Source organism: Schistocerca cancellata, chromosome 2, assembly GCF_023864275.1.
Source record: "Schistocerca cancellata isolate TAMUIC-IGC-003103 chromosome 2, iqSchCanc2.1, whole genome shotgun sequence".
Taxonomy (NCBI): Eukaryota; Metazoa; Arthropoda; class Insecta; order Orthoptera; family Acrididae; genus Schistocerca; species Schistocerca cancellata.
The window spans coordinates 321,702,122-321,716,493 of NC_064627.1; the positions used below are offsets into that span (position 1 = coordinate 321,702,122).

At 41.0% G+C, this 14,372-nt stretch overlaps 1 protein-coding gene across 1 annotated transcript in view; it reads right to left on the reverse strand.

The window, feature by feature from the left end:
* LOC126153682 (protein gooseberry-like) overlaps positions 1 to 4,651 on the reverse strand; it is a 225,567-nt gene extending 220,916 nt beyond the window's left edge. The window contains exon 1 of the mRNA XM_049916087.1: positions 4,531 to 4,651. Within this exon, the coding sequence (XP_049772044.1) occupies positions 4,531 to 4,585 (55 nt within the window). The 5' untranslated portion in view covers positions 4,586 to 4,651. The remainder of the gene's footprint in view (positions 1 to 4,530) is intronic.
* Positions 4,652 to 14,372: the final 9,721 nt, after the last annotated feature.

Consider the following 14,372-nt stretch of genomic DNA (forward strand, 5'->3'; position numbering starts at 1 on the left):
TTTCAAATGTATAGCAGTGTCGCAGAACGCAGCTTTTGTTTCGGCAACATTCTGATATTAGTCGCAATCAAAAGTCCAGCGCGATCAATTCGTCGGCATTCGCAAATCCTTAACATCTCGGAAAGAAGTCTACGGTGGATGTTGCATGTGATATTCCTTTGCATCACAAGCTCCGAGTGGTGCAACAACTGTAGCCCAGAGATCAGCAAGCACGTCACATATTTTGCACACAAGTAGTGAAGATGATCAACACTCAACGCGATTTTTGCTTGATAGCTGACGAGGTACTGGGCGCCGACCAATCTTCATCAATTGCACCGAACACCGCTTCATAGCACAAAAGTTATTTTATGATATAAGCCATATCATAAAGTAACTTCTGTGCTACGAAGCATCCATATTTTTTAAAGAACGATGGAGGTAGCACAGCCACAGTAACGTCAGAGTGATATGTTATTATGTTGCCACAGTTCGCCATGTAGGAAATGCGACGTAAGGATGTTCATAATTGTTAAGTCGTTGTGGTTCCGACTGGGCGTTACATCACACAGCTAGAACATTCATGGCAGCCTTAGGCAGAATGTCTCCAGAACGTCTTGTTTTCCGCTTTGGTGACGTCATCTGGCCACACATGATTCGCTTTGTGACTTTTTTCTGTGGGGATTTATGAAATCTAAAGTGTATGCTGACAAGCCAAAATTTATTGAGGACTAGAAGAGCAATAATCACACGGAAATTTTTTTGACACTTTTAGCAAGGTTATCGCAAGTATGCGTTTTCGTGCCGAAAATTGCAGCGCCAACAATGGTTCACACCTAAAAGACGTAAATTTATTAAAAAGAGACATGCGTAATAAAATGGTACGAAGCAACCATTTATACAATGCACACTGATAATGTCTAGTTGTATATCTGCGCAGTCAAATTCAATGTTTAAAATATGTCACTGTTTTTGCGGCAGCGTATAGTAATGATGAAGCTAGGGAGAGAGAATCTGCAGGTTGGATCTGTTCGTTTGTATTAATTTATTCCGGAAGAAATTCACTAAGTTTTGACAGATCATTAGCTGTTTTTCACGTTCCCTCGCGTCTTCCATTCATGTGTCGTTCTTTCACACCAGCTGTCTCGGTCTGTTGTGTGTTATTTACTTGAAGCTAAACATTGCCAAACGACACGAAAATTTCCATTTAAAAAATAGCCACGAAAGTTTCCATTTAAAAAAATTGCTACGAAAATTTCCATTTAAAAAAATAGCCATAAAGACTGTGTGGAAATGAGAAATACTTAATTTTGGAACACGTCAAGGAAAAGACATATATATATGACGATCTGATGAGCAAAATGAAAAGAGTGTGGCGTAAAAAATAGACTAATAGAGCTACACGAGTTTTCTTCATTTTCATTAGTTTTTCCTATTTTTCGTGAAATAAAAAATGAAATCTTTTTTTTTTTTTTGTCTGAGCAATAATTTTACAGCTGACATTATTAAATACTATCTCATTAACGTTTTCAGCTTACTTATATCAAAATAGCCCGGAAATAAACTGCACTTATTTTGTACCTCTATGTGACGACTTTTTTGCAGTCAATGTGAATTAGCATTAGCGATGCTTAGAGTACCTTAACATTCATCTTTAAAAAAGGCCTACAGTTTCCATGACAGCCTTTAGGGAGACGCCTCCACAAAGAACGAATGCTATCTGAAAGATTAGACTTTTCAAACGCAACTCCTGGTTATTAAGCACTTCACTTCTCCAGTTGTAAGGCGAAGGTGACATGTGTGGCTGACTCAATGGAAAAAGAAATATCTGTCGCAATACACTAAGTAAGTAAGATGAAACATAATAATGGTACACATTATAAGAAATATCCCCTTCTCCCCAAATATTAAAACCTTTACGCAACACATAATACTTGATCCTTAAGGCCAGCTCCCTGATGGCTTCTCAGCTACGGCAGATGTATTGTTTTCTTTTTTCGTTTTAAGTTTCTTAAAAATTAAGAACCTACATCGGAAGTCGATGTCATTCGCGGATGGACCATATTTCATTAAAATAAAAGATTACAATTTATAGGCCTGCGAATTCCAGTTCGTATAATTGGATTTTCTCGTCTTATATTTGATTACGAACAAATTTACGTTCGACTCACGAGACATCGACAAATGATAAGGTGCCGAGATAGTGAGTCTCATGTAATGCTGCGCAGTACAATAACAGTGACAATAGCTGCCTTGATAGCCAATGAATGATACATTTCGCGGAAATACATTTATTTACACATCCGGATGAGTCGTGTATTTTAGCTATTTAATAAATGTATGAAAAGGTAGCATACTATGAATGTGTGTGATGAGCTAAAGTTTAAAAACTAAATAGCTGAAACAGTAGCAAATTTTTTCCCTTCGTTTGAATTTAAGATTATACTCTCCATAATAAGGTTTTACGCAACAAAATTCTAAATAACTAATGTCAATAACACATGTGACCTACAGATGCTAAATGTCACGACGAGCTTAAATGTATCCGGGGAAGTAACATTGCGTTATCCAACGATACAATAGATCACATTTTTAGACTTGAATTACAGTTGTCAGCTTATTTAAAAAGATCGACTTACTGCACAATAAACTTCGTTATAGTCACTTGTTTTCCTTAATTAATGATTGTGTTACTGCTAGGGTAAAATACGGTAATGTATATTGTATTTTGGAACCACTTTTGGGGCAGCTACTTACAAAGAAATTTAGTTTATTTCACACCGTTTTCGAACACCGTGAATTCGTCTTCAGGCTGGTGTAAACACACTGTCCGAAGGATAAGAGGATTAACTGGCCTACAGTACGAAAACTCATTTGAAAATAAACTTGAAATAGGTCAAATTCAATCTGAAATACCGAGGGTCAAAAACGTTCATCTAATTAATACTATCAGTGTAAAGGTATGAGAATGAATGCGCACAACTTTGAGAGCAGACAGACATATTTTTACTTTTCCAACGCAGTTGCTTCTAGCTGTCTGTTTCATCCCGCGTTACGGCATACAGAAAGCTCTGGATTTATGATACGATTTATTCGAACAGCAGTATTAGGCAAAATACGCTATCTCTATGGAAATGGGAACGGTAAGGATATTGAATTTCTGTTCCTCCTGACAGGCAATTTTTCTCTGCGTTTCCCACACAAACTTCCACGTCGAATTCACAATAAAGGAACTCTTAACAACAAAACATTTTTATGGCTCTATGTACGTGACATTTATACACGGTTTTTATGGGATACAGAAAAATAATAATTAACATCCTGATGTTTAGGACACGACATGGAAGTAGAGAGTTCGCTGAAATTAGTAAGCTGATTTTGTTTTGATATTTTGTGATTTCCATTTTGTGACACTGGTACTCAATTCCCTTTTGGAAATAGTACTACTTGTTATATTTTCAGAGTTTCCGTCAAGGAAAAATAATGCTGAATATTTCGAATCGCTCGGGTGCATGACACTAGGTTAAAACAACAGGCAACATTCATGAAGCGGACGTGAAGCACAGAAGCTTGTACATTTTGTTATATTGCAGAAAATATCTCCACTCTAAACGGAAACGTATTACTTAACGAAAGCGAAAGATTGAAATACGTTAAAATATAAGACTGAAACGAGTCAACAACGTTCCTGAAAGTAACGTCTGAATTACAGTGAGGAAACTATTGACAAGGTTACACGTCATCCGTGGTGGTTCTGCTGAAATACGTTTTATGTCGGCATTAACAATAAATGGGAGTGGTTGTATTCATGACACTCGAAAAATAAACACGGTTTCAAAACCATTGTGATATCTAACAGACAGGCTGGATCGTACACGACACAGAATACAAATGGTCCTGTACGAATCAGCGGCTGAAGCACCACGCTTTCATTTACAAAGTAAAACGAGCTTTCCAAAGGGTTAAGGATATTATGGGTCGATTAGACTCAGGTTCAGTAGGAGTAATATTCAAGGGAGCGTAAAGTAAGGAGATACATGGAAAACAAATCCCGAAATTTACAAGAGGAACGAAGCGAGCACTAAAAGAATTTCATTTGTACGCCCTGCCGGGAGAAGAAGCTGTTTTAAGCATGTTCCAAAATAGTCCACGGAAACTGTGATACACCAATATGGACTTGAGCGAGCTACAGAACGTGATAAGTGCATTTATGGAATTTGTAACTGGCAAATTCTGTTTATTTGTAGAAAAAAAAAGTCAGTCGAAACCTTTCCGGGTAATCAGCTGAGTAATAGCGTCGCAGTCCTGATGTGACATTTCGGTCAGTTTCTTATTCGTCATTATGCAGCACCGGATGTTGAGTAGCAGCTAAACTGTAGAACGTCGTAACATCACGGAGCTGTTATTCGGTGTATAATCAGGTTAGATAAAATCTCAGGAACTTGTTGGAGAGTTACGGGTCGAGCGAATTGAGCACTCCAAAGATGGACACAACAATAGAACTTCCGAAAATCATCACTAGAGATTCCAAAATAAGTTGAGACAGCTTACCTTGAAAAGGGTATCCCGTAAAGTAGGGTGCCATGTTGAGGGTGGAAACCGCCATGTGGTCGTGCTGTGAGTAGTGCGTGCCAGCAGCTGAGGTGTCGAGGTCGCCGCCCTTGCTACGTCCCGGTCGGTGGTCGGTCGTCCGTCGCCTGTGCGCCGCGGTCGTGGAGAACTCCCTCACCTGCCTTACCTCGCGCAGAGGCCCAACTGAGCCCCCAGCCCGCGTCCGCAAGCCGGGGAGCCTGCGCCAGGCCGCGGCCACGCCCCTCGCCCACGCACGCGCCCTCCGAAGCCCCGCCTCTCTCTCCCATTGGTCAGGAGGCGGGGCGACGCCCACGCATGCTCCGAGGGTGCTCGCCGCCGTTTCGCACAGCTGATTACGTTCATTGCCCAGACGCCCTCCCGTCAGTGGAGGGGAGGCGCCTGCTTGAGCAACTGTATCGCGGGAGGCTGTGCTTCCAGCTGCTTGCTGCCTACATGAAAACGTTCCAGGGACACCACGGGAGACAAAAAGAACGCCTTTTTCCCAGCTGTAGCCTCTGTGGCATATATGAAATGGTTATTAGTTTTTTAGTGTTTTGTAGACACTGAAATGTAGAATAAATTTGCTGGGCTTCGACCTCGCACAGCGATCAACAAGTGCGTATGTTATGTACTCATGTGTTTGTTGTTGTAATCTTCAGTCCGAAGACTAAATGGACGCAGCTCGCCATGCTAGTGCATCTTGCGCAAGCCTCTTCAGCTCCGAATAACTACTGCAAGTTTCACCCATTTAAACCTCCTTCATGTATTCATCCCTTGGTCCCCCTCTACAATTTTTACCAGCCTAACTTCCTGCAGTTTCCAGAGCAATGGCTCCTTGATGCCTCAGGATACGTACTATAATCCGATACCTCCATTTATTCAAATTGTGCCATAATTTCTTCTTTATCCCCAATTCGATTCAGTACCTCCTCATTAATTACTCAGTTTACCCGTCTGATCTACACATTCTTCTGTAACACCACATTTCAAAAGCTTCTATTCTCTTCTCGTTTGAAGTGCTTAACGCCATTTCACTTTCGTGTCAGGCTAACCTCCATACAAATACAAGTTTTTAAATAAAACAAACGCTATCCACATTCTACATCATTATTCTTCATGTACACATATTTATTTGTCAACATAGTCATTCTGGCGACGAACACAATACCCCCAACGAGAAACTAGTTTGTTGACAAAGTCACTGTAGAACGTTTGACTATGCTGACGGAGCCACAACCTCATCTCTTCTCTCACCGCTTCATCAGTATCAGAGTGAAATCCTAGAAGGCGTTCTTTTTTTGAAAACATGTGAAAACGGATGGGGCCAAGACAGAATTGTATTGTATGGAGGAGGATCGATGACAGGGAGCCCAAGGCGTCGGACTGTTCCAGATGTCACAATGCAGTGGTCTAGCATTTTCATGGTGAAGGAGAGAGTGATCCGTATGCGGACAAACTCTTCGCATTCGAAACAAGATTACAGCAGACTGTTTTCCACGCACCGACATAGGTACGTTACGCACTACAATTCGGAGCCCTCTGGCGGAAGAGGCTTCTAGATAATTATGTAGACCAAAAAAATCAAGATGTAGAATATGAGACACAATTGTTTTACTTAAAAAGCTTTAAGAGCTTTCACGCAATAAATTCGAAGACATTACCTTTCAGCACGCCCGACTATTTTCAGAAAAGACTGTCTAACACTCAAATTTATATTACATGTTAACGAATTCTTCTTTTTCAGAAATACTTTCTCTTGCTATAGCTGACCTGCATGTTATATGTCCTATGTACTTTGTCCACCATTAGTTAATTTCTTCCCAAATAGCAAAACTCGTCTACTATTTTTAGTGTCTAATTTCCTAATCTAGTCTCTTCAGCATCGTCTGATTTGCTTCCACTACAGTCCATTATTTCTGTTTCAATTTTGCCGCTTTTCATCTTACAATCTCTTTTCAAGATACTATCCGTTCCATTCAACGAGTTCTCCGACGTTTTTGCTGTCTCTGACAGAATTACAGTCTCATCGGCAACCTCAAAGTTTTTACATTTTACACCTGAATTTTAATTTCATTTCCATATTTCCCTTGGCTTCCGTTACAACTGTACAGATGTCGCAGTCCCTACTCAGCCACTGGTTCCCCTCCATGCCCTACGACTTTTACAACTGCCGTCTGATTTCTGTACAAATTGTAAATAACCTTTCCTTCCCTGCATTTTATCTCTGCTAACTTCAGAATTCCAAAAAGTGTATTCCATTTAACACTGTCAAAAGCTTTCTATAATTCTACAATTAGTACAACCGTGTGTTTGCATTCATTTAACCTATATAGTAGAATAAGACTTAGAGGCATTATTACCTCATGTGTTCCCACATTTCTGTAGAATTGAAACTGATCTTGTCTGATGTCGGCTTCTATCAGTTTTTCTATAGGTAGGTCTGTTTTGGAAATCTGTGGTAAAGTCTTATGGGACCAAACTGCTAAGGTTATCGGTTCCTAAGATTCCGCACTACTTACTCTAACTTAAAATAACTTACGCTAACGTCTGGCACTACAGTTGGACAAACACCTTCATGACGCTTTTGTGCTTTCTAAACAAACATGCGACGAAGAGCGCTGCTCTTCTTTCGATCATTTTCCTCCGTCAGTCCTATACTACACACACACACACACACACACACACACACACACACACACACATGCCGGAGGGAGGACTCGAACCTCCGACGGGGGTAGCCGAGCGGACCGTGACAAGACGCCCAAGACCGCGCGGCTACTCCGAGCGGCTATTCGTCTGTAAATATTCCGTGTTAGTACTTTGCGAGCGTGACTTATCAAGATGATAGTTCGGAATTTTCACATCTGTCAGTACACGCCTTCGTATTTCAGTATTATCCCGAAACACCGTGTTCCCATGTTACTTGTTAAAAGAAATGAGATAACGCGTAGAGTAACGGGCCGCTTTATAATCAGCGCAGTCCATCCACGAATGAGGTAGCTGACAAAACCCACGTTCCACCGATACCTGAATCTTACTCGCCAGTCTACCGCTCGCACAGTATAGGACTGACGGATGAAACTGACCGAAAGAAGAGCAGCGCTCTTCGTCGCACTTTTGCTTAGAAAGCACGAAAGCGTCATGAAGGTGTTCATCCAACTCCAGTGCCAGCCGTTATCTGATAGACGTTTAATGTTAAAATGTGCTGATGGTCTTTTCCTAGAATTGTGAACCGATGTATTGCTTCCCTTAACGCGTATCATTGTATGCAATGACGGTAAAATTATAGAGATTCGAGCCAGCATCGATGCTTGTCAGCAATCATTCTTCCGACGCACTATTTGCGACCGGAATCGGAAAGTGGGAAACGACACTGGTACACAAATTACCCTACGCCGCAAATCGTACGGTGAGGCTACCTTTCAAAAAGCTAAGCCTTATGTCTGCAGCCACAGCTTCCTCTCTTCAGCAGTCCTCTTCATCTGCATGTATGACCGACATCCCTATCTACTAATCGTTGTTGTTTGTTCAAAAATGGTTCAAATGGCTCTGAGCACTATGGAACTTAACAGCTATGGTCATCAGTCCCCTAGAACTTAGAACTACTTAAACCTAACTAACCTAAGGACAGCACACAACACCCAGCCATCACGAGGCAGAGAAAATCCCTGACCCCGCCGGGAATCGAACCCGGGAACCCGAGCGTGGGAAGCGAGAACGCTACCGCACGACCACGAGATGCGGGCTGTTGTTTGTTGTTGTGGTCTTCACTCCTGAGACTGGTTTGATGCAGCTCTCCACGTTACTCTATCCCGTGCAAGCTGCTTCATCTCCCAATACCTACTGCAACCCACATCCTTCTGAATCTGCGTAGTGTATTCATCTATTGGTCTCCCTCTACGATTTTAACCCTCCACGCTGCCCTCCAATACTAAATTGGTGATCCCTTGGTGCCTCAGAACATGTCCTACCAACCGATCCCTTCTTCTAGACAAGTTGTGCCACAAACTCCTCTTATCCCCAATTCTATTCAATACCTCCTCATTAGTTATGTGATCTACCCATCTAATCTTCACCATTCTTCTGTAGCACCACATTTCGAAAGCTTCTATTCTCTCCTTGTCTAAACTATTTATCGTCCACATTTCACTTCCATACATGGCTACACTCCATACAAATACTTTCAGAAACGACTTCCTGACTCTTAAATCTATACTCGATGTTAACAAATTTCTCTTCTTCAGAAACGCTTTCCTTGCCATTGCCAGTCTACATTTTATATCCTCTCTACTTCGACCATTCATCAGTTATTTTGCTCCCCAAATAGCAAAACTCCTTTACTACTTTAAGTGTCTCATTTCCTAATCTAATTGCCGGCCGCGGTGGTCTAGCGGTTCTGGCGCTGCAGTCCGGAACCGCGGGACTGCTACGGTCGCAGGTTCGAATCCTGCCTCGGGCATGGGTGTGTGTGATGTCCTTAGGTTAGTTAGGTTTAAGTAGTTCTAAGTTCTAGGGGACTTATGACCTAAGATGTTGAGTCCCATAGTGCTCAGCGCCATTTGAACCATTTGACCCTAATCTAATTCCCACAGCATCACCCGATTTAATTTGACTACTTTCCATTATCCTCGTTTTGCTTTTGTTGATGTTCATCTTATATCCCCCTTTCAAGACACTGTCCATTCCGTTCAGCTGCTCTTCCAGGTCCTTTGCTGCCTCTGACAGAATTACAATGTCATCGGCAAACCTCAAAGTATTTATTTCTTCTCCATGGATTTTAATAGCTACTCCGAATTTTTCTTTCGTTTTCTTTACTGCTTGCTCAATATACAGATTGAATAACGTCGGGGAGAGGCTACAGCCCTGTCTCACTTCCTTCCCAACCACTGTTTCCCTTTCATGTCCCTCGACTCTTTATAACTGCCATCTGGTTTCTATACAAATAGTAAATAGCCTTTCGCTCCCTGTATTTTACCCCTGCCACTTTCAGAATTTGAAAGAGAGTATTCCAGTCAACATTGTCAAAAACTTTCTCTAAGTCTACAAATGCTAGAAACGTAGGTTTGCCTTTCCTTAACCTATCTTCTAAGATACGTCGTAGGGTCAGTATCTACTAATCGTATTTTTTGAATATTGAATATTAAATCTTCGAAGAAAAGATAGTAGGAAATAAAACGAGGGGCCTACCGAGCACATAATACTAATCGTATTTTTTGAATATTATGTTCTCGGTAGTCCCCTTGTTTTATTTCCTACGATCTTGTCTTTGAAGATTTTTTTTGTAGCAGAATATCATGTCTAATTAAGAGTTCAACAAGTTTTGCTTTGCTGTGTCCTATAACTTTAAGTAGTTATTTCTCATCTGTTACTTCCTTTAGAAATATCTCATTCGTTTTTCTGTTAGTTCAGCTATTTCTTGCAATTCTCCTCCAAATACACATTCCCGCAGCTACGAGGTGATCTTTTTCCTGCTTTGTTAACGCCCAGGTTTTGCATTCGTACGTCAGGACATCCATACAAAGTTCCTTACGAATCTTTTCATGGTGTGGACGCTTATGTGCTTGTTCAGCAGAAGATTCTTCTTATTTCGGAAGACCCTCTTGATTAGTGCCACTTTTTTCTTTATTTTCTTGAGACATGTATTTTTGTCCTCCAAATTGTTACCTAAACAGTAAAATTCTCTTACTTCCTGCAGTATGGATGTAAAATTCTTAAATACAATGTTCCTTTTCTGACGTATGTGGAACAGATGTTTTCAAATGATCATTAATCCTTCACATTTTCTTTCATATCTGTATATCGTACATCAATTATCCACTTACTATTATTCCAGTATATGAGTGAATGAAACATTCACCTACAAGCAAATACACCCGCAAACAAAAATAAATTTCAGAATTTCATAGAATTCCGTCTGCTTCTAGATAAACTGCAGATTTAAGTAAACATTTTATCTTGAAAGAAATAATATCAGTGTTCCTAAATGAATTATATTTACGCGGTATTCAAAATGACGACAAAGCAAATTTCTGTATTTTCGAGTTATTGGTTCAAAATGTTGTTAAAAATACAGGTACACACGTCAAACCTCAAGGCGAACTGTAACTGTTCCTCCCAGTTGCGAATTGGAAACAATGCATTTCTAACAAGCACGATCAACACTAATTCATTAATTTATGTTCTGAAATATTCCAAACTGTTTTATGATATATCTTTATTTTCCTACCCAGTACCACTCCTCTCTCCTGTCTATAAACGCTATTAGTTATTTGACACCCACTGTTAGGTAAAGGCTTTTTCTATGGGGCCGCCCGCATTTCCGATATAGACAATTTCTTCCATACGTTATGTCATTCAAACCAGGAACCATAAAATTTCATTTTGCCAGATGCCAATCCATGAGCTCTTGAAGCTGAGGAAAAAATTTTCGGATAACTGTTCTTCGTTAACGATATTGTTCGGAACTTACGATATGTCATAAGATCCGTAGTGTGTGACTGACAGTTCGTTTTGATTGCGGGTTGCCTCCAGCAGGAGAAATAAAACTCCGGCCGTTTGTACCGGCTTTGGCATTTGGTCTCCCATCTAACTTTCTAGCCTATACGATATTCTTCGCATTTGCCTTTATTTGTATCTGCTCTTGACACACTCAGCTGCCAGATTTCAGTCTATTACGAGTATTTAAATACGACAAGCTCGTAAAGTATAAATAGAAATTGCAGAATTAATGGTCTCGTTCGAGCTTTTGGCCTGGTTTTAACTGTATGTATATAGACGGATCCCAAATTCCCCAAGACAAGTATACTGGATGTGCTTTTCTGTGCCCGCTGGTTCAGTGTAGTAAAGCCTTCAAACTATGTATTTAAAAGCGTTTCAATTTTTACGACGAAAACAAAGGCAATTTTGGAACCGCTCAAGTTTGTACATTCAAGTACCTTCTCAAAGATATTAATCGTGTACGACCCCCAGAGTGTCCTTAAAAATATTCCATGTCTGAGGTGGAATCAAAGAACCAGCCGTTGTATGCTGAATGCGGTACTGAAATACCTTCGAAGTAAACGGAGAGGGGCAGAATGTCCATCTGCTAAGGTTGTACTCCCACGCCGGCAACCTCTGTAATGAAGTAATTGACGTATTACCGAAGCAAGCTGCATGTACACGCATTGTCTTTAATTTGAAATTGCCGTTTACAGACTACTTGCGTGGGGTCAAGAACCAGAAAATCATCACTGGCAAGATATGTGGAACACGTCCCAACAAAAGGGAAGGTGGTTATTGTGCGGCGTTAAAACCTCAAATTCCTCCAAGACCTGGTTTGCAAATTTGGACCGATGAACGATTTCCACCATCATTCGCTTCTACTTTACCCTCACCTCTTTTCATCTCTTACATCTACATAGAAGCAACATTTACTGTTCTTTTGCATGTGAGTGTGATTTTGAGCTGGGAGTTGATGTAAACCACACCTTGTTTTCGTATTATAAATTTCACAATGAAAGATAGGAATTTTTGAAGACACTTGCCGTTATAAAGTGAATGTGACTTTCCTTGGGAGTATAAGAAAAAAATCTGTAGGTTTTACGTGATGTTTATGATTTTATGTAATGTAATAGTGTGAACTCATAACAAAGAGCATCTAATTTATTTCTAAAGCTATTTTTGTTAAAAATTTACTATAGAAAAAATTGTGACAACTTGAGCTTTTACGCTTATAAGCCAGGATATTATGACCACTGCCCACCGTGAAGTTGGAGCCACCTGGTGACGTTGCAGGCACGTGACGTGGTGACAAAAGTATGTAAGCGGAGCAGACACGGGCGGGGATCACCGTAGCGATGATCTAGGCTGCAAACGGGGGAATCCATTGATAAAAGTCAGATTATTACTACGAAGAGGCTATGAGCGATTATCTCTAACGTCAAAACTACTCGATGCTGAAAACTACTACTAGGCGCTAAATGGTTGGACGTCCACTACTCTTCACAGAACGTGGGGTTCAGAAGCTCGTCTGCTCTGTAAAGTAGGATAGTGTGTATCTGTCAAATCTCTGCCAAAAGACCACAATGTTGGTGCACCCACAAGTGTTTTGCAGCACACCTTTCATGGTACAGTGTTGAACTGGAGCTCCGCAGCAGACCATCCCTAAGCGTTCACATTTTGATCCAACGTCACCGTCAATTACGATTGCAGTGGACATGGGATCAATTGCATCCGATCGTCGATCAATGAGAACGTGTCGGCTCTTCGGGAGAATAACATTTTTGCTGCACTAGGCCGGTGGGTGTCTCCACAAACGCCATAATCGATGTGAACAGCGACTCGAAATGTGCAGCTCGCCATGGACGCAGGCTGGGTGGAACATTATTATGCTATGGGAGACATTCTCCTGCTCTTACATGGGACCTGTGGTAATAATCGAAAACACCCTGACAACTGCGAACCACCGACATCTATTCATGCTTGATGTCTTCCCCGACAGCGATGTCATCTTTCAGTAGTATAATTGTACGTGTCTCGGAGCCAGAACTGTGCTACAGCGGTCTGAGGAGCATTATAGAGATCTCACGTTAATGTCTCGGCGACCAAATTCGCCTGATGTAATTTCTATGGAACCCGTCTATTTCGCTATCGGACGCAACTACCGGGTATGCAGATGAGCGGCCCGCCATTTACGCGAATTCCGTGACCTGTGCGTAGACGTCTAATGCCACGTACGTCCACGAACCTACCAACAAACTGAATCATTGATATATTTCGTTCCAAAGACAGACAAACAATCTGTTCAGCAGGTGGCCATAATGTTTTGGCTCATCAGTGTGTATCTGTAAATGTCCATTTACGTGTTTTGGTACGAGCATGTCAAATAAAAAGAGACTGCTTCCTTGCTCGTGATGTCACAGCAAGATCACGCGACCAGCGTTAGCTTTTCAAAGGAAAATTCAAAAAAATTAAATAAACGAATGCGTTAGAAAATACGATACTATTTTTATTAAAAATATTTTTGTCATAATACCTGTACTACTACCACATGAAAACTAGTCCAAAATTTGTCCATATACCCGTTACTGCATTATGGCGACTGTGCCCGTCAACGTAGCCGCACTACACTAAACAGTATAGACAACCGCCGTGGCTGCTATTGCAAGCTAACAATGACAACGTCACAGCAAAGAGAGCTATCCTAGTAATCAGAAATTACAGTAAAATTTCATACAATTACAAAACAAACCTGAAACCGTGTGTTATCTTTACAAATTAGAAAATAAAGTCCCCACCACGTTTTTCTCCTTCTAAGTGAAGCTAATTTCAGGAACTACTGTAGGGATTTGGATTCGGTTTTCAATAATAGGTAAAATGATTCACATGCCTGGTTTGTGTACACCATTTATTACCACTGCTCCTGACAAGTCGTCTGGTCGTATATACTTTGTGCTATCTGTGCAAAGCCGGGGCCGGTAGTTAAGTAGTCTATTTTTGCGTTTTAGGTATCACAGGATTTTCCCTGTTAGGGCCCTCACGACAGTCTCAGCCTAGCGTTCTATAGGACCTAAATATGGACTTGTTCCTCTAGCCTTTTCCATGCATCATTATCGTCTTCGGCTACACGTTTCCATGTTGTTCATGAATGTTTCCCCGGAGGTCGTCTTTTCAAGCTATTCCTACCTTCTGGAATCTTGTAAGGCACTGTCTTTATCTACGACCCATTACTTTGTCTACGTGTCCCACTCACATCCATCTAATTTTCATAGTAGTTATAACTGCTTTTCCACTTCAGCCTACAGACTGATGCTTCTTTTTCCTTTCCTGTCTGTCTTAGCAAC